We start from the raw sequence: 26432 nt of genomic DNA, 5'->3' as shown, positions 1-26432 counted from the left end.
GACCTTTATCTGCTTTGAACCGAAGGCAACACGTCTACCCACGACTTAAGAGCTCAAATGAATTTAAACTCGAACCATGACAGAGCACCACTCGTGTTTCAGCGATCTAGTGTCCCCCCTCTTTTCTGTCATGAAACAGGTAATTGTTTCAATTTGTCAACACCTGGGAACTTCATGACCTGCTGTGATTGGGGAGCATTCACCAGCGAGGGTTCAATTCAACATCATCAGTGCTGGTGTTACAGGGACAACGAGTGTGACTGTGTCCAGATTGTGGCTGTCATCATCTGCACAGGAATAAGACAAGTGCAAAAAGGCAATATGTCATTTCCTTGGCGGTGGACTGTTGTTTCTTCACGGAGCGGATCAACATTTTTACAAAATCCATTTAATTGCGGTTCGTTTAAAAATAAAGACACAAGATGGAGTCAAAGGCGAGAGAAGAGCAGCAAATACATCTGTGAGGTGTAACCCAAATAAATCACATTTAGAAGCCACTTGATTAAGAGTTAGATGAGAAGATCTATACCACAGTCATGTCTGTCCGGGAAGCATGGAGCCAAGAGAAAGTCAACTCAGTTTAGCTTGGATCAGTTTACAGACAAACAAAAAGGTTGCAATCATAAAATGTATATAAAGATGGACAACGTGTCCTCACTTCCTCCCACTATCCAGAAATGAAGCCAACATATACAGGATGTGAACGCTGCCATCTTGAACATTTGGAGCCAGAGTTTGTGCAGCAGCCATCAGGGGATGGAGCTGCAGGATGGAGCTCCCGACAATACACGTGCTTGACCAATTCCAAGTCAGTCTCAGCTGTCAATCATGACATTTCCACTTTTTTGTTTTGTTTTTTTATAGCATCAAATAACTTCCTTGCGCCAGCCACCAGGTGGCAATCAAGACAGTTTGGTGTCACTTCTTCGGAAGTAGTCATTACATCCATCTTCAAATACAGTGTTACTGTATATGTCAGCCAGATCGGAGAGATTGTCAAACAGCATGCCTCTCTTGTATTTCTGCTGAATCTGACACCACACAGTGAATTCAAGGTAGTGAGGGCAACTATTAAAAGTCCTGCCCTAGAATTTCATGGACCTGTGGTATGATTTAGCCCGATGACTCACTGACATCTGAGGTGTTTGAAATGGAGCGTGCAGCGAGCCAAGCTCCCGCAGTTTGGCAGAGCGGCTCAAGCTGTACAGATCAGATAGCCATATGGTGGACCTGATGCTATATTGCGCTTTATGTGTGTGCCCCCCCCACCCGCAACAGAAAGCATACTGTTCGATGATGAGACGGCGGGGGGGGGAAACATCAAACGGAACTCTGAGACCTCATCAGACTGTCTGCTCTGTATGCAAACACACAGCCGACCAAAACAAAGAAGCATTTGTAAGTCCAATCGTCGGCTTGAGTTGTCGCTCACTGTAACGAAGCCCAGATTGTTTGGGTGAGTTGTGTTGTGAACTGTTGAGTGAGCTGTTTGAGGCCAGCATGAGCCCTGAACATATACTGAGACTAAGAAGACAACCTGACCTGTGAACAGTAGGGTCGGCGGCTGCTGATTGCTGGTTCACCTCCATCTCAGAACTGCTGACGGGTGCAGAATGATCAACCGATGAAGTTGCTATGTGTAGAAACACTGTGGCATTGGTGAGAGAGGATTGTTGAGTGTAGTGGTACGACAGCAGGTAAGACTCTGTCTGGTTTTGTCTTGGGCTTAAATAGAACATAATTCTGATTTATTATAAAAGTCCCTGAAGGCAACACAAGCAATCAGATCAACAAAAAGGTTTAAATGAAACTCCAGTTGAAAACTTATCCACAGTGAGATCAGAAAGTGAATACGATCAGGAACAAGTGAGTGCACTCAGTAGTGTTTGACCTTGAGATTCACCTTATCTGTCAACTGCAGTCATCCATCACGGTTTAAGGACACCCTCGTGTTTTATGCCCCATTGGACTTCATTGTTACGATGTTGGCATCTTCCCAAATCTCAACAATTACCTTTGTTATAATGATGCAATCAGGAGCCCCCATCCATCATGGCCCAAACTACGAAAAACACACTTGAGTTGAGATAAACTGGAATTATCTTTCAATCTCGCCAATCACATTCATCCCCCTTTTCCTGCATTTTCCGAGCTCCTTTCTGAGAAGGCTGTATTTCGGTCAGCGATGGTAAATGACGGTTGAGGAGATGGGTTTGATGCTGGAATCCCCCCCACGTGCACCCAGATGGCCTTTTTGTGTCTGTGGGCTATTTCAGTGGCTGAAACTATAAACAATTTTAAGCCATCTGCTCGGTGATGGATGTGAGGCCATCTGCCTGATCAAGCATCTCCTTTTTCTGGTCTGCAATGTGAATTCAGCAGCTGTACGATCATACATACATGTCAATTTACACACTGTATGGACTGTGTCGATTTTTGTCTGTGGAATTACCCCCACAAAACAGCCATATCCTCACCTCACATGGATTATTTTATCAGCCATGGAAGGCCACACTGTGCTCATTTATTATTTATACGCTACAGGAGAGGGCGCATTCCCTTATTACACGGAGCTACATCGTGACATATTGGATTTAATGTAAACTACTTTACTCTCCTCTCATAATATGGGAACCAGGGGTAAAGGTTGCAAAGGTTTCCCTGAGTATACACGCTGTTCAATATTCAGCAAAGTACACACGTCCGCGGCGGGTAGCTGCCTGCAAAACCAACTGAAATGTACTTTATAAACAAGGATGGCACACGGGTAGTGGACACCACTTCCGCCATGGCCGAAAAATCCCTTTCAATTCAAGGTGTACCAAATTAAACACAGTCTTAAAAATAAGTTCCCTAAATGTGCCTTATTTTCCATTAAGATCCATGAAGTATTTCTTGGGGAAATGGTTCAAATGTTGAAAAAGAGCGAATCTTGAAATGTAAAAGAAAGCAAAACAAGGGGGGGGGGGGGTCGTCCTCTAACCAAAAGGTTGGCGGTACAATCCCAGTCTTCCCCACTCAGCATGCTGACTTATCCTTGGGCAAGACAGAGTAAGTGCTGCACATAAATTTACAATATATGAATGTTTGTGTGAATGGCAAAAACTCTTCTGTAAAGCACTTAGAGTGGTCATCAAGACTAGAAAATTGCAATATAAATACATTTACCATTTGCAACCACTTTGGCGAAGGTATTCACTGACTAATGGCTCTGGGTCCCCCCCCCCCCCATCGGCTGAAGCGTTTTGTGATGAAATTCATCTTTTCACCTGAGCGTGTCCCTGTGAAATAACCTGCGTGCTCTTTACTCTGTGAAACCATCCCACCACTCCAACAACAACAACAACAACATGCCCTCCAGCACACACATACTGTCCATGCTAGAGACCAGCTGACCAGACGAAACATGCACACACACACACACACACACACGGCTGGGTAACAAGACAGTTTGACATGTGCTAGCAGGTTTTGCTGACCAGTGGGGGTTTCTTACTGACGTTAGGAGAAATCCCACAGTCATTTAACCCTTCGTCTGGCTGTTTCTGCAGCGGCTCTCTGAAGACTGCTTAACACAGGCCGGGCTGTCAGGGGCTGTCAGTAGGGAGAGAGAGAGGGGCAGCGGGCGAGGGAACACACCTCTGCATATGTCTGCGTACCGGTCTCTGAGCATGTACATTATTTGTACTGTATATACAGTAGTGTGTGTGTGTGTGTGTGTGTATGTGTGTGTGTGTGTAGGGAACAGGAGTGTGTCTCCAATGAGCTTTGGGGAAAGAGGAGCCTTAAGCATTGAAAATCCCTCTGGAGACTCCCACTGACATGACTCCTGTATGTGTGGGGATGTTTAGGACGGAAAAACTCTTTCAGTGAGATTGTGAAAGAGAATAAAAGACTAAAATTAACATATAATTAATAAACGGATTCAGGAGGATATGTTCATTAGTTCAATCCACATTGCGTTTGGGATTTAATTAATCGGGGGGACACATGATGCAATTTTATAAGGATTATAGCTGTTTCAACTGATAAGAGCAAATCGGAGCCGGTGTAGTCTCAATGTGTTTAATGTTCCAGAGCTTGTATCATTATCGTTCCCCCTCATCTCTGACTATCTACCATTATGTCCACAGTTCTTCTTTCTTTCACGAGTGTCCATTTCTGTCTTTGCTCAGAAACACGCAGCAGATCTAATCACAGCCTATTTGTATCTGACGTGTTGACCTTTGCAGATGTTCATTCAATAACTTCTGGCTGTCAAGAGTTTAAAAAAACAACCCTGAGCATGTCGGTGGAAATAATTCTTCTCTCTACAGGTTATTTTCTTAGTAGGTTTCATTTCCAATGTTTTACACCAGCACTGATTGGTCTGGACCTGCAGAGTTTTCTTATTAGTCCAAAACAAAAAAAGGTGCCTCGGACCAAGGTCCAGGCCAAATGATCAAATTTAGTCTGACAAAAAGAGGTTGTCTCAGTCCAGATGAAATTGAAGCACTGTTTAGATCATTTGCAGTGTGAAAAGATTTGTTTGGAAAGATTTTGCTGATATTAATTTCATAATGATATTAAAGTGGCAAGAAAATTAAGCAAATGAACCGGTTCATTCATTTTTTTTCAGATTCAGACGGAAAAAACAACCTTTTCTCTTAGAATTTGTTCAAAAATCTCATCAAATACGACTGGCTGATTGAAAATATGTCTACAAACCAATCAAATGGTAATAGAGACATGGTTCAGACTATAGTCCTGACTTTCAGATGTGAAAATGCCCTCAGAGTCAGATTGTGTGAATATGTCAAATCTCCCTTTGGTGAATCGCGGTCGTCTTGATTACCAGGGCTCTGTGCCAAAGTGCCGGAGTACATTACACAGCACACAAACAGTCTTGACCGAGGAGAAGCCGAGCCGGGGTGTGTGACTGCAAGTGTGAATGACCGCAGACGAGCCACTGAGAGGTTCACAACTCGTGGAGAAAAAGAGCCGAGCTCAGCAGTCTGACTCGTCTAATTGATACAGGGCCAAGAAATCTGTCGCCGCGCCGTGTCAACTAAGTTGCTCAGAGAAAAGGAGAAGGTCAGAGTGTGATATATTACATTTATGGTCATTCGGGGCAGTTTCATTTCAACGGAGGGAAACAAGGACGACAGGAAGGCATGATGAGTTGACTGATATTTACAGAAAGCTGATGGAAAGAGATAATATAGACTTTGAACACAGGAAATACAGCAAGGATAGTAAATAGTAGGGGGATAGCTTTGCAAAGAGGAGAGAGAAGCAAAGCAGACAAAAAGAAATTGAGCCAATAAATAAAGAATGTAAAGAGAGAAATCATTAAAAATGAAATAATTTAACAAAGCAACCCGCCGGTGGAAACCACAGGAGGTTGTCAGAGCCTCGCATTCAACAACTGAAGACTTCAAAATTGGATTTTCAAAGGAAAAGAAAACACCGGGAGTGGGGAGGGAGGGATTCGTCTGCAAAATGAATGTCTTGCTCTTAATAAGATTTAATACGCTTGTCCGCATTGTTGCTGGGAGAGTTTAAAGACGCACAAAACACGGTGTAAATTCCCCTATTGTCACGGCGCGCGGTAATGCACCTCCTCCTACCTGGCTTTGTTACGCTGTAATGAGAAGTCTATGTGGCCTGATATCGCACCGGCTCACGCTTCCTATTTCTGTCACCGTCTGCATTGTGATTTTCCGATGGGATATTAATGCGACGGCGTGAATGAAGTGAGTTAGGATGTGGGGGGAAAGGATGGGGGGGGGGGGGGGGGGGGGAAGATAGAGATGAAGAAATTACCCAGCATTAGTCGGTATGAAAGAAAAATAAATGACTTGGATGGGGGTAGCATTCAAAAGCCAGTAATGAATGAGAAAGAAATAAACCACAAGGGCACAGAGAGAGTGATACCTGTGCTAAAGCTACATACATAGAGAAAAAGAAAGACATTCTTGAATCCGCCTATTTATCCGAATCTATTCTGAAATACTTCTCTTGTGCCATGTACCACGCTGACCGCTAGGATGGCACATACAGTACCTTCCTAAAGTCCAACAGCCCCCTTATATTCAATCTACCTTCACAGAGTTGCACACACTCAAAGATGTCAAACTCCAACTGACCAACAAACACGGAATTAGACACAACATATTCCCTTGGGGCATGTGTGTCCTGTGAGGTAAGGATACCAGGGGAATGGGCTGTGCTAGAAGAGCCTTACATCTTTATGTAGAGGGCTCAACCCTCCACTGTTCCAAAATTTGGTATTCTACATGCATCCTATAATAATCTCCACCATCAACCACTTTCTCCCTTCCATTGTTCCCGTTTGTATTTTGTTGAACAGGTGATGAATGGGAAATGTCATTTTGTAAAAAAAAAGAAAAGAAAAGGGACTGCTCCTGTGGAGGTTTGCTGTTTTATTAATTCTTCTCAGACACAATTGACATTCTCGTCTTTTACCTCAGAGGTCAGAGGTCAGACGTGGTCAAACCTCCTGGTGAAAGATTCAGCCAGTTGCTACCATGTCAGTGTACACTCACGTCAGACTAAATCGGCGTACACATAATTTTCAGGCTTGTTTTCAGGCCTCAGTGGAGTGAAAGATGAAAGCCAGTGGCCGGAGGCGTCGTGTTTTCGGGGTTGTTTCTCTGCTCGTCCAATTCCTCTAAACAAGATATCTCAAGAACCTATCTAGGGAATTTTCGTCAAATTTGGTGCAAATGTTCGGTTAAATCCAAATATTTACTGATTGGATTTTTGTGATCTAAGATAAAAAAAATTAAAATTAAATACAGGTTCTCTGTGACATCACAAAACTATTTTTATTGTGTTGTAAATGCAAGTTCTAGTTTTAATTCAAAAATTCTAATAATGTTGCATTTCAACTACATTTCCCCTTCAATTTACTATTCACTCGTGGAGGAATAACTCTCCTGTATCACCATATAACTGAAGCAAGTACCACATACAATTTTGAAGTGTAATGTTTGGAGTACACTCCACTGACAATTTGATCAATGTGTAACTAAACAAATATTCTGCCAACGATACAACGTAATAAAATGAATTCAGACAAGACGTGAACTTTCAGGGAAAGAGTCATTTCAGAGACTGAGAGGCAATTGGACCTGATGCTGTGAAGGCCTTGGGGCAAACACACACAGTGGGACCAGGAATAAAAATATAGTTCAAAATGAAAATCCACAGGAACTTTGTCCTAACAAATCGTGTTGAGGCTGTAGGAGTCTTCTGTGAAATATCCTGTTTAAGTGGCCAAAGAAAGCCGCTCCAGACACTGACTCATTTGGAAAAAGGCAGACTTGGTGTCTAGTCTATTTAACGCTATTAAGATAATCCTTTTCTGGGACGTGTAATGATTGAGATTGTAGTTAACAGAGGACGGGTAATGGTAGCGATGAATCTCCTAAAATTGTATAAAAAAGTTTATATAGGGAATGTTAAATAAACGTACAGAGAAAGAGCTGAGAGCCTGAGAGGGGAACGGAGAGGATAAAAGCCTATAAAAGACAATTTATTTAACCTGAACAAACCAGTCATCACACTGCAAAGATAAACAACTCATCAAATTGTAAGAGCACTTGGGAGTTAGCCACAGACACACACACAGACACACACACACACCGACACACACACTTAAGTGGTCCAATCAAATGCAGACTGGGGAAACAATCCTAAGTGGCATTATTTGCCTCTTGACTCAGCATTTCTTCACTAACAGAGAAGCAGGGAGACGAATGCTCACAACAAAAGCCTCCTATCGATCTGATGCCTGCTGAATCAAATGCATGCATCGGGCAGGGGAGAACAATTTGCAGAGCCAACAAAGACTTTCCAGTTAGGCTGTCAAAAGAAAACACACACACACAGATTGAACCAGATATTTTCTTATGAAAACTGATGTTACTTTAAGAATTCTATTTGTAAAATGTGCCCAATGTCATTTATTTTTATTTTCTTAATTATTTTCTATCTACTGTACCCACATACCCACATTTGTTTTTTTTCCTTTTGTGTCGTGTCTGAGCAGTTCTGCATGTTTTGTGTTATAAGAAAATGTAATAAAAAATATTATTAAAAAAAAAAAAAGAATAAAAAAAAAAAGAATTCTATTTGTACACTTTGAGGAGTTCTTGGAAAAATCAGGGTTTGCATTCACATTAGCATTACCAGAGGGGAAGCAACACTCTGCTCCCAGTGAGGACAACACACAGGGTAAAAATAAGTTTTACACTTTACCACGTCACATAACAAACCTGCTTTTTGTCCAGATTTCGGCCCACACTGTCACTCTGCCACATTCTCATCCCGCCCACACAGTGCTTGGAATGATGGCCCTTAGGCAGTCAGCTCCTGTTTGCCGGATCTGGGCCACAAGCAAGCCACAGCAACACTGCACGTCAACCAAAGGTGGCCCATCTTTGATTTGAGCTATTTGTTCCATATTCACCATTTAGCACATGGGCAACTTTAGGTTCACATCCAGATTACATCGTGCCTAAACGCAGCATGTTTGCCAAAAGAGATCCACATTTCTTCCGGGATTATCTGGCCACATTTGCTAATTACCAAGTGAGACCCACATCTACTTTGTCTGGGCCACGAGAAGAACCAGAAGTGCAGCATCATTGTCTGAGGTTGCCCACATACAAATACTATCATCATATATACGAGCTAAAATCGACCAATTCACCAATTTGTATTAAACAATGAGGGAAACGAAATATAGAAAATGTAATAACTACTACTTAGTTACCTGGTTGTGAGTGACTCTGATCTACCAGACAGACGAACATTCAAGTAAAAATTATAATATTATAATTACATATTCATTCATTCATTCATTCAGTATTCTAGATGATGAGCCAGCTCCAGTCATACAGAAAGTCCCTCAATCACACAATTGTACAGCAGGGCCGGCCTCTCCATCAGGGACAGAGCAGCCCACGTCATTGGGCGGCCTGCCCGGCACTAAAACACAAAAAGTCACCCAGATATGTGGCGGGCAGGGCTTCCCCCTCACTTGCTCTGTCAGCCAACCAACTTGTGTGTTTTCGCCAACATGCCCATTGGATTCCAGAGAAAGAGAGCGAGCCACAGCGATGAGGTTTGCAGGGGAGACTGAGAGAGAAAGGGGGGCTTGACAGAATACTGCTTGGCATTCAGCAGCAGATCCAGCAGATGGGATAGTACTCACTGCATTCATTCAATAATAGGGCCGAGTGTAATAAATAAATATGAGAATGTGTGAGGAGGTGCAGGTGCGCGGGGGCCATGTGGTGCACACGCTCATTCAGTCGGATTATGAGAGAGGACGCGTGAGGAAAAAACAACGAGGAGTCCCCATCTAGAAAGGGAGACAAAAAAGGCTGAGGGAGAAATTAATCTAATAGAAATATTTAATTTCAATAACGGGGGGGGGGGGGGGGATTAGCCTGAGTGGCTGTTAAGGAGAGGTACAACAGATGACTCAGAAGGGCCCTTGATGGCCACAGTCTTTATGAGGCTCGACGCTGCCAGAAGCTCTTTATCGTCACACGAGACCGAGCACGTGCTGGTTTTAAAACTTTCTCAATATTAATTTCCCGGCCTCACGATAAGATATGAAAGCCTTTGAAGCGGTTGTTTGTTTACCAGCGGCGTCACCGAGAAGAGAAATTACACCTGAGCCGAAGGTTTAATGAAGACGACTCAATGTTACAGTTTGATGCAGCGAGGACAATTGGAAATCGTGTACGCATCATCCAACATCTTCTGCTTTAATTAAAAGCGTTAGTCATCGCCTCTCATTTTCTCTTTGGAGATATTCACACTCTGTATTGTGCTACTGATTCATAGCAGAATCATTCCATCGGTGCCGAGAGGAGAGGGACATTGATCTGGAGGATTGGGTGTCATCTCTTACTGCCCAGGGCTTCATCAATAAGGCCATCGCTCCGACCGATAACCGTTTTACTCGTCTTCATTAACTGGATGTAAGTGATAATCAAGTGAAAGTCTGGGACGTGTGTTCAATATTAATACTCTGCCTCTTTTCCATAAACATGTTTTGCCGATGCACAATATTTGCTATTAAATTACCTATACTCTTTAATTAGAGAGAACATCCCCACAGACAAAAACTCCATTAGAAAGCTTACTGGCTGCTAATAGATATTGTAATTAGAGCATTAGCACTCTGCGCTGTATATTTGGCTAACAATGCTGTTATTAAAATGCACTATTGACACTATAGAACACAACGGACGATACGTCCCCTAACAGCTTCTGTTGATCGTTGATATCTGCTGCTGATGGTTTCTTAACGTCTTAACATCAAGCTCTGAAACACACGAAAGATTATCCACCATCTTGTCCCATGTTCTGAAAAGGACGGACAACCCACAGGGACGTCTCCTGAAGCCTTGGTCACCATGGATACAATGTTAAACAAGTGGAGTGTACTGTCAGGCAGCGTATTGAATATTTGTCATCATGGTTACAGGGGAAAAAAACCTGCAGGCAATACCTACTTGTGTATAATTACAGCAGGTCTGTTGACATTTCTCGAAACTTACTTTTACCAAATGGCATTTAACTTGTTTGTTTTTAGCTATTATTGTGTTACTTTTTTCAATTGATGTATTATTCTATTTGTCGCCCTTGATTAAAATTGTTGTCTTATTATTGGGCTTCTTTCTTGACTTATTCGTCCTCATTCTGAAACAAGATGTAACGGCAATACAAATATAGCTATAACTACTATTACTGTTGCATTGTAATTTATATAACAGCACCTGTCGTCCATATTTGCTCCTGTCATACTTATTAAAACGTAATTATGGGTGGTAATACGCTGCTCCACAGGCCTGTATGCTAGTGCTTGTATTTTTCATGACCACTGGGTTTCCTGCAATGGAAACTCGTTTCCCACAAACCAAAGATGCTGCTGAGCTGAAAACAAGATGCTACTTCCACTAAGTGAAGCCGACGGCTCAGTCTGACTCTCGGCTTCCAGCTGCTGTTGTGCTGCACATGCTGAGCAGACCTGCCAGTAGAAACTGCTATAACCTCGGCTCAGATTGAACACTGCTGTTGACCTGCACACATTCCACCTCCTGGAGTCAAGATCTTGTCAGGAACCATGACTGGTAAACGACTTCTACTGTAATTATTGTTGATTAGTGACGGGATTGCTGTGCCGGATGAGAACTTGCCTTCCTGTGGTGACTTCTGAAGTTTTCCACACAGCTCTAACCACTTATTCTATCAGCTTCAGGCTACAAAGTTTTATCACAAAGTTTTCTCGTCAGGATAAACCTCAAGCTAAATGTCTTCGGACAAAGTTTGTAGGAAAACTCCCAATCATTCCGCAAAAGCAGACCAAACTTAAACTGCTCGATGTTTTCCTGCTTCCTCCCAGGCAGCCATGACTTTCCATTTCATTCACAACAATGACGAAGAGAATTTAACTGGTGAGAGACAGCAAAGCACTGCAGCAACACTTTCTCTTTTGAAAGGAAAATGAAACAGAGCAGGACGGCTGGAAAACTTTTCATCAAATCTCACTATGCGACCACACTTATTGCTCTTCAGATGATGCCTTCGTGTAATGAGAAAACCCCAAAGGCAAATCAGAATATTAAATCATGTCTAATATACCCAACGTTCGCATTTATACTTGATTTTAGTGTCATCCCTCATGATGGTAATCATTCTGAGTCTACACCAACAACTGCACCTCCAGCCGTCCCTCTGACAAACTCCTGAAGTTTGCTGATGACACCACCCTAATTGGATTTCCAATGGGGACGAGGCCGCCTACAGAGAGGAAGTTAACAGCCTGGCTTCCTGGTGCAGCCAGAACCACCTGGAGCTGAATGCTTTGAAAACTGTAGAGATGGTAGCAGACTTCAGGAGGAGCCTAGACCAAACCGCTCCCCCCTCACCATGTGCGACTCCCCAGTTAAAACAGTGGAGTCTTTCAGATTCCTGGGGACGATCATCGCACAGGACCTGAGGTGGACGGAGAACATCACCTCCACCATCAAGAAGGCCCAGCAGAGGATGTTCTTCCTGCGGCAACTTAAGAAATTCAACATGCCGCGGAAAGTGATGGTTGAGTTTTATACAGCCATCATTGAGTCCATCCTCACCTCATCCATCACCGTCTGGTTTGCTGCCTCGACTGACAAGGACAAGGGCAGACTGCAGCGGATCATTCGGTCAGCTGAGAAGGTCATCGGCTGTGACCTGCCGGCTCTCCTAGACCTGTTCCACTCCAGGACCAGTAGGAGAGCACAGGGGTTTCGTTGCTGATCCTTCTCATCCCGCTCACCACCTTTTCCACAGACTTCCATCCGGAAGAAGGTTCCGGGCCATCAGGACTAAAACCTCGCGCCATCTGAACAGTTTTTTCCCTATGGCAGTGGGGCTCACAAACAAGCCCCCTGCATCACACTGGCTCTGTCCCCCCCCCACCCCTTGCACATAATTTATACTTGATATATTAGTGGCACTATCACCAATCTCTGCACTTTAGCACCGCACGTGCCCATAACTCTGGTACTGTATATATTTTGTTCCATTTTGCTCCATATTGTTGTTTTATGTTGCTTTTATATTGTTGTTTCTATATTGTTGTTTAATGTGTATATGTTGTTTTTATATTGTTGTTTTATGTTCAGTGCACCAATGAACGACACCAAGGCAATTTCCTGTATGTGGAAATCATACTTGGCAATGAAAATAATTCTGATTCTGATTCTGAGTTTAGAAAATTGATGGAATTATGACTCTGATTCATCACTCGCACGTATAACAAGAAACAGTAAAAATTATTCTCAAAATGTTTATTTACAATTGGGAGTCAGTAGTAGGAGATTTCTCTATGAACAAAACTCTCCACAGCTCACAAACCCCTATCGTGCACAACAGAACAGATCATTTATAAAGTGGATAGAAGTTTTATATAAAGACTTAAAGCCTGAAAATAACTTTATTTTCTGGATTTCAACTTGAGAAATTTGTAAAGTTAGAGTTTAAATGTGTTATATCATCTTAAATAAAACTTCTATTTAGTTCTCAAGTAAACAAATGAAGAGGACAACATGATCAGATTAACTCAACTTGGAGCTGCACTATCAGAAAATGTATGAATATCAGTCTGTTATCAGGATTTGTTATGTTTCCTTCTCTTCCTTCATAATTACTGGATGCAGCAGTTTTTCAGAAGCACATATTACGGCGATAAGACATCACAAACCAAAATCACACTTTGTAATATCAGATCATATCCTTTATTTAGAATAGAAAAAATCACAAGTGTATTTACATTCACATGTACTGTGGTAAACAATACAATACAACTTTACAATAACAGCGTTCTCCAAAGTCTGTACACTGACAATAATTATTGTACTTGCTGACAATGTGGCTGATGATACAAACAGATAGAATAATCATCTCTGCCTGTTTTACTCTGTTTCTCTGCAGCACTGCGTAAAGTGGCCAGGTGGATAGCATAATTCTGGGGCTCACTTCCTTGCCATCACCGTGTCCTTCAACAGAAGGGAGAGCCTTGGTGCCCTCCTCCCTTTCTCTGCGACGAACTTCAGCTGGTTGTAGTACGAGTCCATCACCTCCCTGGACGTGACCACCTCCAGGTCCTGCTGGATGAGCTGGAGGAGCTCACAGAGGCTCTCGAGAGACGGCCCGTCTCCATTTTGCAGCAGCTTCCTGATGCAGTAGTGCATTGCTTTTTCATCCAGAACTTTGGAGAGGAACAGCTCCCCAATAAACCGGATGGTATTTATGGAGCGACAGGAGGGTTTGGCGTTGTTCTTCTCTTCCCTCAGTCGATCAATAACCCTCACGTCCCTGACTGGCTCTAGGCAGGACACCCCCTTCCGTGAAATGTCCTCCCTGTCAAAGTTCTTCTTAAACTCTGCCTGGCAGTGCTTGACCAGCAGGGACCTGAAGGAGACGCTGGCCGACCAGTCGGACAAGGATTGGAATTCAACCTGAAGAGAAGAAAACCATAAGGAAATATTAACACAAATGCAACTCACATACTTAGGAAAACATTGTGATTATTTATGTGTAAAGAATTACTTTATACAGCAAACATCAAATGCGGTCAACAGTGATCAGTCTGTGCCGATTTTTATCCTCAACTCTAAATGAACTTATTATTTGATTAACCAAAGTGATGATTCATGTTGATTCATTTAGTATTTCAGGTATTCCTCAATTAACTTGTTTATGATCATCACAAATCCTTTTTTAAATTTTTCCTTTCTTACTATTTGAAAAAAAAAGTATTTTTTGTATCGCTACACTTCAAATTCACAACATGAGTCAAAAATGACCTGTTTTAATTTCCTATGTTATTTCCTGCATGGCATGAATGTTTCTTTGCTATATCTCTGAAATCAATTAACTTCTTTATTTAATATTTCAGATAATCATTAGTAATTTTGTTTTTGATTAACACAAATCATTATTTTCTTTTTCCCTTTCTTACCTTATGAACAAATGTGAATTATTATTAAGAGTTTCTTCACAATCCATTACTACTGAGAAAGAATTGTATTTCCAATACAAAATATATGTGTTCATAAAGTGATAAAGGAAAAATAAAGATCAATATTTCTGGTAATCAAAAACTGATTATTTAATGAATACCTGGAATATTAAATGATATAATACATTTATCTCAAAGATATGACCCATGGTGTGCATTAAGGGGTTAGCATAGCTTGTTTATCAAAGTGTTAAATGAATGTTACAACCTGCAAAAAAAGATAAACTTCTCAACTAAGTAAGAAACAGGATAAAAGTATTTTCCAGTCATAGATGCATCACATACTGTTGAGAGGCGCTGACACAGATTGGCGAAGACTCCAGCAGAGTCTGGTTTCTTCACGGCCCTCTTGAAAACCAGCTCAACTGTTTCCTGCAGGCTCTCCTCACCGTCCATCTCCTCGTTACTTATGAACGCTTGAAAGTTGTCCGTGACACAGCTGACGGACTCCTCAGGCCGGACCTGCTCCTTCCTCACAGCTTCCTCCTCTGTCTTCTCGACAGGTGGGGTCCATGGCTTCTTGGAGGAGGCAGATGCCTCCAAGGACACAACAGCCTCCCTGGCACGGGGCCTCCGGAACATCTTTCTCTTCTATCAATACAAAGAAACAAGTTGAGGTGAAAGAAACGAGTTGAGGTGAAAGAAACGAGTTCAGGTGAAAGAAACGAGTTGAGGTGAAAGAAATGAGTTGAGGTGAAAGAAACGAGTTCAGGTGAAAGAAACGAGTTCAGGTGAAAGACCAGAGTTCAAATAGATCTGAGTTGACTTCAAGTCTAATCCAAAGAACAAAGTTCAGGTGAAAGACCAGAGTTCAGGTGAAAGACCAGAGTTCAAATAGATCTGAGTTGACTTCAAGTCTAATCCAAAGAACAGAGTTCAGGTGCAACCAGCCAAGTAGTCAGACGAGAACTGAGCGAAAAGTGAAAACTGGCGGTTTCTTAAGTAACAACAGACTTCAAAGGTCGTCAGTTGACTGTTGAGCTGTGGGGGGAGGGGGGGGGGGGGGTTGCTATGGGAACCTGCAGTGAAATGCATCATATGAATTTATCTAAACAACCTATACAGATAGATACACACATACACACATAAATATACACACATACATACATACATACTCAAACACACTTGTACGAATCTATTCACCTTATGTCTTTTGACCCTGACCAGAGGAGATTAGTGCCGTCACAAGGACAACAAGACTATCTATTATAGTATATTATATTCTATTTGTATTTTTAAATTGTTTTTATATTTCATTGCATTAGTAGAAAGTATTACACGTTCACTTATTATTACTTTTCTGGTGTCTATTTCTGTCTGTCCCCTTTGCTGCTGTAACAAGGCAGAGGGTGTCGCTCCTTGTACAGTTTGTTGAGCCCTATGAGGCAAATTGTGATTTGTGAATACTGACTATGCAAATAAAAGAAAGTATTGATTTGATTCTGGGTCTCCATCAACTAAGATGCTAAATGGGAATGACAGAAGGTCCTCCAGCACCTCGACTCCCCCGGCACCTAAGCCAGGATCCTGTTTGTGGACTTCAGCTCCGCATTCAACACCATCGCCCCAGCTCTTCTCCAGGACAAGCTGACACAGCTGAGCTTGCCTGAGCCCACCTGCAGGTGGATCACTAACTTCCTGACTGACAGGAAGCAGCGTGTGAGTCTTGGCAAGCTTGTCTCTGAGACCCGGACCATCAGCACTGGAGCCCCACAGGGTTGTGTGCTCTCTCCTCTACTCTTCTCCCTCTATAGATGATAGATATATTACATGAGATGCATGAGTGAGACACTGTGTACAAACCTCAGTATCTTTCCACATGGCTTCGTCTCTGTGTGACTGAGGTCAGTTTTATTTCAGAAACACTGAATTAATCATTTTTGTCAGAAAAAGCTTTTTACGAAGACTGAAAAAAAACTCAATTATGTTGCGTAAGGAAATCCACAGGTGCCACACAACCCAGACTACTTCTACTGTGGAAGGATTTTCTATTGCACTTTGTGGGAAAGACAATGAGTTAATTTCACTGAAACCTCATAGTCTGTGTAATGAAGGAGCAGACTCAGAATCAGCCTCACGGTCACATTTTTAACCAAATCTGTTGAAGCATTTGCACATGGCTTTGAGGCAGGCTGTGCATTTTCATTAACTGTTTAATATTTTGCACAGTTTGGACAGTGGCCTTGGGGAGAAGGAATTAAGAGAGTATATATACTGGCTCAATGCAAAGACAGGGGCTACAACACTAGCTACTGGGTTCCCGGGCAGTGGAGACGGGTATAGGGTTGTTTGGGATTGCGGAATGTCACATTTTTTATAATATAAAAATGATGCCCCCTCAAACTGAAGCTATTTGCATAGAAAATAGACACATTAGTGAAGACAAGGCCATAATGGCTTATAGGGATAGAAAATGTGAGTCCATCATGGTGTCAGGAGGTGGACGTCTCAGCATAATGAAAGCGAAGGGAAGTTCTTTCAGGGAACATCACAGGTCCTCTCATCTCCTATTCCTTGGATTCTCCTCTTCTAATGATCTTTCTCTGCCCACACCTCTTCCTCTAACCGTCACACAGTAACCTATATCAAAGTTAAATGAGCAAAAATGTATTCATAGACTTTTATCTCATGTAACGCATTTGTTCTGCCATTTAATACATGTATGAAGTATAATGTTCATATTCCATCCTTCGTATCGCTGTCACAGAAAATGCTGCTGTCTGATTGGCTGAGAGGTGAATGTTAAAACTGCAGGTATCGATAGAAGTGTAATAACACATGCGTTGATGTATTGAAGTAATGTCCCTTCCTTTCAGTAAAGAAAACACATTATTTTTGAATTATACAAATTTATATAATATTTTTTTCAAAAGATTCCTTCATGCCTTTAAGCGCCAGGTCGTGGTTTCCTGTAAATGTCACGGAAGAATTGATTTAGAGTCAAGGACAGATATTGTGTGACAGCCATAAGCACGTGGGAGTGAGTGTTAAGAGAAAGACAGCAAGAAGGAAAATTAATGAAAGGAGCATAAAACGGTATTAAGCTTTTCACTCATTCATCCGCATGTTTTATTTTTTGACTTCTTTTCAGCTCCTCGACAGTCGTCCACTTTTGTCTCAAGGGCTTTTATCCTGCTACAGCAACATATTCTTATCTCGGAGGGACAGATGCTAACGTGCACATAACACACACACAAACATACACACACACATGCACTGACACCAACTCACATACATTTTTTTCCGATCGTATGTACTTCACCTCCACATAAATACACAAAAACCCATTAACAGTGAAGAAAACATGGGTTCCAATGCATGTCGCTGCACATACATGATGAGGGACACGCTCGCATAACCACTGGACGAGATGAAACACTCTTGATGGATTTATGCAGCAGCAGCCGGACACGGAGCTGTCACTCACCCTGTGTTATTGTTTTGTCTCTGTGCGAGTAAATGAGGGACAGATACGGGCTGTGAACCTGTGTGGGTAACCCATTAGCATAAATGATGATAGATATCACTGATGCAAATTGCAGGCTTTGTTCTTAATGAAGAGAATAACGCAGCTCGAAAGCTTCTAATCTGAGAACACCCAGGAGGAGAGGGCTCCAGTAGAGAAACTCGGGAATATTTCATCTTCATAGAAATGGTTTAATGGCAATTTCCCGAGAGGAGATAAAAGTTTCATAACTATATAATAAGTACAATGACGCAAGCAGCTGGTTAGCTTAGCTTAGCATAAGGATTGGGAAACAGCTAACATTATAGGTTTATTCGATTGTGGTGCTGGTTGCCTAACATGCAGGGGCGTTGCAACAGGGTGGGCAAAGCAGGGAGTTTGAATGGGCCCCCCCAAGCTGAGAGGGGAAAAGCTTCAAACAGGAGGCTGCATGACAAAATGGGCAACCCCCCCCCCCTAACGAGACCACAAACTACTGTCTTCAAGTTTGATTAAAAATATAGAAGATCCATCATGTATCATGTGGTTTTCTGCAGGTGTGGAGTATCAGTTTGGTTTTGTTCCAGGATGATTTTACATGGGGCCCCCAAACTCTCTTGAAACACTCACGTAAGCAGGTATAATCATAATTTTACACTTTAGCTTTTTTGCATCTTAAACTAATAGGATTAAAATATGTTAATCCTGCTATACATCGTGCCAGTTTTATTTGCATAAATATTTTTGGTATCGATCTTCTCGTTTCACTCTGACAAAAGTAGAATGGTAAGTGTTTCGGCCTTGTTTAATTCATTCATTACTACAATTTACTTTTTACATTCAAGTAATTGGTATTATTCACATTGATCTGAGGGGATTTTTTGTTATTGCATCACTTTCACAAACAGACGTCCTCTATCGCGATCGGAACCGAACGACAGAACGGTGGCGACGAGGTGGGTCAACAAAACACTTGTGCTGGTGAAGAGCAGAAATCCATGTGTTGCACAGGCTCCATGATCACTCTCACCACACAGGCATTCATCGGCTAATTAAAATGGGCTGGTTGAGTGCTTTTAAATGTGGAGTAGGACAAGGTGATTTGAGCAATTCATAGGAACATCGTTATTATACACTTGACCTCAGGGTTAAGAGAGAACGCGCGTGTGTGTGTGTGTGTGTGTGTGTGTGTGTGTGTGAGAGACATTTACTCTAAAAGGACTTTTTTTTGTCAAATTAACAGTAACACAGGAATACAAAATAAAAGAGCAGTTGAGTGTTTGAGTCGATGGGTTTGAAAAAACCTCCGACAAGTGTATTCCCACTGTGAAGTTGTACAGCCTGTTATCAGGGGTATTTCCTGATGAATGCACACAATTTATAGGGTTGGAACTCGGCGCGCCTGTGTGTGCTTACACACTGCCCCTGTACGTGTGTGTGTTCAGCTGAGATAGAAGTGTATAAATGGCTGTGTGTGTGTGTGTGTGTGTGTGTGTAATTTGTTGCCTTCATGCTGATTTCTGTTCCTCTCCAGTGGTCTCTCCTCTCTGCAGTGGACTAACCCAACTGGTGCAGAGCTGTCAATCAAACACAGGAACATGCACACACTGTCAAGGACACAGATGCTGTATCCGCACGTTGCTAAAAATCTGAATTGGTTACACTCTCTCTCTCTCTCTCTCACACACACACACACACACTTTTTAATACACAGATGTCTGCAATAATCAAAAGGCCATAAAACAGTTGTCTGCTTTATTCACCTTCATTGAAAATAATGTCATTTTTCATGTCGACATTTTTCCACTAATGAAAACTAATGAATAATAACTCTATTCCTTCCGATACCAGTCCTATGGGTTTTTTTAAAATCTAATTTGGAATTTCCTATCGAGACTATTACATTTAACTCCTCTGCCTTTACAGGTTGAACTTCATCCTCGGCCTGAGACAATGTGATTTCCACTTTTTAATAGCGCACTGCAATCGGATCGGGGGCTGCAGTCGCCCCGATAATATTCCTCCAGCTTCTCCAGAATTCCGCTGATGAAGCAGTGTCTCCTATAATTGCTTCGGCTATAAGAAAGATATGAGGTTGTTCTTGAACTACACACGTCTGTCAGCTTTATTTCTTTTTTTTTGTTTCAAATCTAAGTAAATTTTGGAAAAGGGGGAAAAAAAGTGCTGCAGTTCCTTTGCAGAGGATTTTTTTTATTTGACTGTTGCAGTCAGTGGTTCAAACACTGTAAAGCTGACAACCTTGATTATTTGAACTCCTCCATTAACAACAGTATGAACATTTTCATGATCACATCTTCTGTTTCTTGACATTGCAGATTATTTATATTTTGTCTGATATCTCAAGAAAATACATTTTAGATAATAAAACTTTTCTTTCAAGTTTAAGATAAGATAATCCTTCATTAGTCGCAGTTAGAGTTTGTTACTGGGGTCCTACCTTCATGTTTTAAGCTTCTAAACATTTTATTTGACAGTGGTGGTTCTTCATTTCCATATTTAACTTTCTCTCTTCCACTCGGTTTATCATGTCGTATCAAATTCGACTGAACAACAAACAAGCCAGCGTTCCCTTCTACTTAATGAGTGACGGGCTGCTGGTGGCCCACTTCCATGCTAATAAAAAAATAAAAATCATATGCTAATTGTTGTTTTGAGCCAGCTAATTAAAAGTAAGTGTGCTAATACGTGTTTATTTACAGTCGTCAGTCTGAGCGTGAGCAGGCGGCTCGACGTCAGGTCAACAGTATTCATTCCTCATTAGACGGAGATCTATCAAACTTTAATGTGGCTGCGCTGTTCAGTCACAACACAGCACACAGGGTGAACCTGCTTCATGATGTGGGTAAGACGCTCACATTTACACAACAGCTTTAATATATGTACTCTACAGATTAACTGGGTTATACATTTATTGCTATGTTTATGCTACTTGATATTTCAAGTGGATAATTGCTTTTAATTCACCTATCTTTGGTTAAACCACCACTGTCAGTATTTATTTCCTGGCCCATTCTAAAAAAGTACTATGTTATATTAGGGCAATGTTGATTTTTGGGAGATTTAATCATGAAGCCATTTGGACAATACAATTGTAATATCACAAGAACAAATTCACAATGTTATGAGAAAGAAGTGACAATGTTTATTTTGAGGAAATAACTGTCAAGGAGAACCCGTGCTAGTTGTTGGAGTTTCATTCCTTCTGGATCCAAAACCAGTTTTAATCTCATTCAAATTTAACCAACGATATTCTCACAATCGACCACTGCCAAACATGTTCTTTGGGAGGGACTCATTTTCTTGTTAAATCTATTTAAATCAATGTCCTGACACTTGTGATGCTGAGACAAACAAGTGTTTTATTTGTGAAATAACAAAATAACGTCATTGTTATTGCAATTTTAGGATGTTTTTCTCAAAACATCAGAATTTTTTTCCCCTTTAAGTAGCTGTAACACTCCGTCATACAAGTTAAAGTGGATTCAGGTCTGGTTAGACTTTTGTAATTCAAACTTGAAGTTCAGGTCAGGGACACAATGTTGTTACAACTGATAAAAGACAAATATGAATTGCTGGTCTGTGTGAGGACGCTCACAACAGTCAACTGTGTAAAAGCCAGATGTGCTGCACTCCAATCTGAAAGCCCTTATTTTGAGCATCACCATATATACTTCAACTCCTGCACTGGCACTGGATGTAAATTCTGAAAAAAGTTAAATATGGATAACATTCCAAGCTATATACCAGGAATAAATACATATCAACACCCATTTAGTCCTGTTGGGCCTCTTCAATGTCACAAATCGATAAAAGTACGAAGGTAAGCATGGAGACAGGCAGGAATCGATGTTAGCATTTAGCTTTACCCAGCCCAGCCCAGTTAGACTGATACTTAACCAGCATGTCTATGAATGTATGGATGTAATGTATGAATATCTCAGAGATACACAGTTTAATTCACAGTACAGGCACCTTGGAAATTGAATTAATGCAAAAAAAAGCATAAATGTGAAATCTTGAGGCCAGTGCATCAAATGGGATTATAGTAATCACCATGGACACTCTGAATTGCAGCATAAAGGTCAAAATATGCAGAATAAGCACTCTATTATAATATCGATAACAGAAATTTACTGAACTCTATGATCTGCCTGGTGGAATCTGTAGCTGTGACGTTTGAATACAAATTGGTGTTTTTCTCTGTCATTTAAACATTTTCTTTTAAAATTTTAATGATAAATTTGGCCTCAAAGGTGTTTTTACATTTCTTTGAATATGCAAACAGAGAATGATGCTTGAACCCCCCCCCCCCAAAAAAAGAAAGGCCACATAGGGAGAAATAAAAGCCTCATGAGAACAATCCCTATGAATCCACAGCTGGAAACACCCGTGTGTGCCAGTCCTCAGTTCAGTTCCCTGCATTATTCATCCGCTGACAGCCAAACAAATATTAACATATCAAATATTAACATAAATTCCCTTAAGAAATTCGTACCACTCCAGTGCTAAACAGGGCAATTTAACGCCACATTTGAAACTCAAGTTGAAGGGAAGCATTAATGGAGAGTTTCAATGGAAAACACAAAAGATGATTCAACATAAAGTTGACTATAGATGCTAAATTACCCCCAACCAAATTAATTAGATTTTTTTTGGACTTCTCAGTAATTTCTAAACTTTCTTGTGTGAATTTTCAATAAAAAAAATTCAAGTTAATTGATATTTTTCAAAATGAGGATAAGGATGATGAATTTGACTTTGAGACAACAAATTACCCAAATTGAGAAATGGTTTTGAATTCCTTATAACCACACTCATTAGCACTTTAGAAATCCCATGTTGGCGATAAAACTCAAAAATGATTCGTATTCACGTTAGAATATTATTATTTAACATTATAATATTTGTGTTATTAATTTTATTTTAATACCATTTACCCTCTGGTCACTTATTCTAAAAGAGTTTCTCAGAAAAGTCTACAATCAAATTTACTTTCACAGGACCATTTATGCTGTAATGGAGCAATGAGATCAAACCTTTACATCCCTTTTGTGTAATTCCCAAACATGGCGGCATCGACTAATTGAGGTACAGGTCAGGTCTCATGACTCTTATTATATTCGGATACAATCGCTAATTAAGCGAGAGACAATGCAAAACAAGCTGTTCTGTGATTCTACTTCTGAAACGGTGTCGCTCTTTTCTTTCATCGTAGCGCCCGAGCTCCGCTGGGATTAGTTCCTTTGTCTGCCCGTCTTTTGTTTCCTCAATAATCATCAGGAGACGCGAGCACAAAAGAGGAAGAGGACCTGCTTATTCAAAAAGTACGATTCCTCGCACATCACACTCGTCTCAGGGAAGATCATTTCACCTTCCATTCGTCTATTTATCTTCGTTTCTAGTCGTATTGATCTGCAGCTCCTCTGACCCGTGAGTCAGGGATCATCTATTTAAACTCATTACATGCCATAGTTATGTAATTTTGTGAGACCATATTAAATATGGCATTAGCAAACAAGGAAGTGAGGTGAAGTAGTATAAAGAATGACGGTCCACATGAGGAGGGGGTGGAGGTGGAGGGATGGAACGACAGAACACAGCACTTTGACGAAGCATATGTTTTATTTATTTTTGTTTAACACGCTTAGCCGCATCTTTCATTACTGTAGCCATGACAGCGAAGGTCCAGTGTGCCTGCCGCTGCTTCAGCTCTATGCGTTGTTGCTTTAAATCCTACTTGCTTAACATCAGCATGTCTAATAAAGGAATAAATTACTCTGCCAATACAAGATGTTTCCTGCCGATTTGAAAATAAGTACATTCCATCAAAAGCAACATCAGGTGGGGACTGGGCTTGTGAGAGAATCCAGTGAAACCAGCTCTTTATGTGAGACCCATCTTACAGTGGATAACAAACTGGTAGAGTGTCTGTGTCCTCCTCTGCTTTCCAAATCAAACACCTGGTCTTTTCCCTTCTCAGTCCACCAACTGGAGCCCACATGTTTTGCTCGGATTTTCTTTTCCCCATCCGCCTCGGTGCCTCGGCTGCAGGGATCAACTCCTCGGGTTAAATTGTCTCCTGCTCTTATCCGCGCTCCCGAGACTGGCAGCCGAGGGCGCCTCTGGGATTTGAGAGATCCTGCACCCCGCTTTTAAAACACTCATTCATAGGGGCAGCGTTTAAGCCACTCAGTGACTTCCCCTGGACATCCGCAATCTACAGCTCAGCCTAATACTTTGGTTAATCCCTCCATTATGATAAGGACGACACAGGGAAGACAGACACCGAGTGGCGGAAGGAAAGGGGGAGGAGGAGGTGGAAGTGAAAGCGGAAAAAGCGAGGGCTCGACCTGACGTGTTAGCAGCTGCTCCGACTGTCTTTGATAGTGATGGTGTAATGGTTGACCCCGGTGGGAAACAGAGAGAGGGCAACATGGGGTGGGGTTTAGGTTTGACACACGAGTTTGACTCCCTTCAGTGAGTAATTGGCTTCAGTGTTTTTTCTACACAGCAGCAAGAAGGCGGGAGAAATAAAGGTTAATGGAAAAGCAGGGCTGTGCATAGGTTTTTTTGGGGAGGGGGGGCAGGGGCTCAAGTGAAAAAAGGGCACCCCTCTTTTCTTTAATTATAAACAATGAAGATCTGATGCTGCCTTTAATTAAAAAGAGTTTCTACTGTACCACAGCAGACTCAGGACGGGGTCCAGGATGTCAGGACCGTTTGAAGAGCTGCTGCAACAACTGCCCCAAGAATATCATTTCTTTCTTGATAATTGAATTTGGTCTCATATGTATGCAAACTGTCCAAACTTTTGCGTATTTGATTAATTCATTTTTCTTCGACAGGAGTTTAGTCACCTGTTCTTCAAGTTGCTTACATCATGTCCCTTTAAAGACCAAAATAACTCATTCTGATTGGTTTAAAGGGAAACCTCGGGAAAATCGACCTTGGTCCAAAAATAACAAAAGCTGCGATACCTCTCAGCGAAGTTCTGTCGCTGATGTGAAAACTTCCATTGACTGGGTACAGGTCTCGAAGAACATTTATGACGTGTGAATTAATGGGATGTGAAAAGCGTATCTATTTCGCTAAGGCCTTTAGAGAGACGAATAAGTATGAGAGACAAGGGAGGGAGAGATAAAAAGGCGATATCCACATTATTAAACCATCAGGTTCAACTTCCCTCTGCTTTCACCGATTTGATTCTAATGGCCAGTTTAGACAGCCAGACTGCCAAGGATCCTGAAAATGAGCCAATACTATCTATGCTAGGGCATGAAGAAGTGGGCCTGAATTTAGAAAAAAGAAGAAGAAGAGTGTGAGTAGGAGTGTGTGTGTACGCGAGTCTGTGAGTGTGTGAGGGGGGATGTTAAGTGAGAGTGGGAGGACTAGAGTTTGGCTTGAGTTTGACCCCTTCAAGGAGTCTTTTCTTACACAGAGACATGAAGGTTTGAGAAAGATGACGGCAACAGTCTGAGACAAAAGAGGAGATGAGGAAAAAAAACACAACTACACCAAGAGGGAGAGAGAGAGTGAGTGAGAGCGAGAGAAATAAAGATACAGCAGAGAAAATACAATCCTGTGTTTGAGAGCTGACTTATTTGATGCTAAGCAGACAACTGGAGTCTGGCCTGCATCCATTCAATAGGGATTTAATAGTCAATACTTATATAACAAATGCACGCTTCTCCCCCCCCTACACACACACACACATGCAGACACACACACAGAACCGTAGCTGCTTTCACACATGCAGTAATCTCCATGTGAGAACAGCAGTAGCTGCAGACATTGTTTTGGAACTCTGTCTGAAGGAGAAAAGAAAAACAAAGAAGTCAAAAGGAAAGGTAGTCTTAACTTGACTTGGTTTCTCTCTCTCTCTTTTTCTCTCTCAAACTCACACCCACTCACTCACTCACAACAGACATAACACACATCAGCGAGTAAGGTCCTTTAACTGACCTATTTTCAAGGCTTTTCGTTCTCTTTTGTGTAGTTATTCTGATACATTTGCACGACACAGTGTTCACAAAGCTTAATGTGTGTGTGTGTGTGTGTGTGAGATGATTTAAGAGAAGAAGAAATTTGAGAGAAAAGCGACAGATGGAACAGAAAGACGAGTAAAAACAGGGAGACGAGTGCAGAAACTGGAGGGCAGAGGTGGCAGAGAAACAAACCAAAGAAAGAAGACAGCGAGCCAAGAGGGAGACAATGGAAGTGAAGAAAGAGGAAATGAGACAGAAACAAACAAAGTGTGGCGGAGAATAAGCAAAGGTGGCAGGAGGAGTGACTGTGATCGAGGGAGCAAGCGAGCGAGGACGGGAGGAGGTGCCGAGAGCGGAAGACGCTCAGCGGTGTTCGGATTTCTCTTCCATA

The 26432-nt window shown here is 41.6% G+C and overlaps 1 protein-coding gene across 1 annotated transcript; it reads right to left on the bottom strand.

Annotated features, from left to right (window-relative positions):
• Positions 1-213: 213 nt before the first annotated feature.
• On the bottom strand, positions 214-15172 carry LOC128429180 (eukaryotic translation initiation factor 4 gamma 3). The gene is made up of 3 exons (XM_053415462.1): positions 14876-15172; positions 13700-14027; positions 214-287 (listed from the first exon to the last, which is right to left on the bottom strand). Exons 1-3 carry the CDS (start codon positions 15170-15172, stop codon positions 214-216), a joined length of 699 nt encoding a protein of 232 aa, XP_053271437.1.
• Between the last annotated feature and the right edge of the window lie 11260 nt (positions 15173-26432).

Source organism: Pleuronectes platessa, chromosome 22 (genome assembly GCF_947347685.1).
Source record: "Pleuronectes platessa chromosome 22, fPlePla1.1, whole genome shotgun sequence".
Lineage (NCBI taxonomy): Eukaryota > Metazoa > Chordata > Actinopteri > Pleuronectiformes > Pleuronectidae > Pleuronectes > Pleuronectes platessa.
The sequence above is the reverse complement of the archived record's forward strand: the minus strand, read 5'-3'. Positions and strand labels throughout refer to the sequence as shown.

What these genes read in the sequence shown, in the direction of transcription:
- LOC128429180 (XM_053415462.1), bottom strand. Translation starts at nt 15,172, where the DNA reads ATGTTCCGGAGGCCCCGTGCCAGGGAGGCTGTTGTGTCCTTGGAGGCA. An exon ending in TGTGTCAGCGCCTCTCAACA is followed by an intron (nt 14,028 to 14,875) that starts GTATGTGATGCA and finishes TCTTCTCTTCAG; the next exon opens with GTTGAATTCCAATCCTTGTC. An exon ending in GCCGTCTCTCGAGAGCCTCT is followed by an intron (nt 288 to 13,699) that starts GTGAGCTCCTCC and finishes ATTCCTGTGCAG; the next exon opens with ATGATGACAGCCACAATCTG.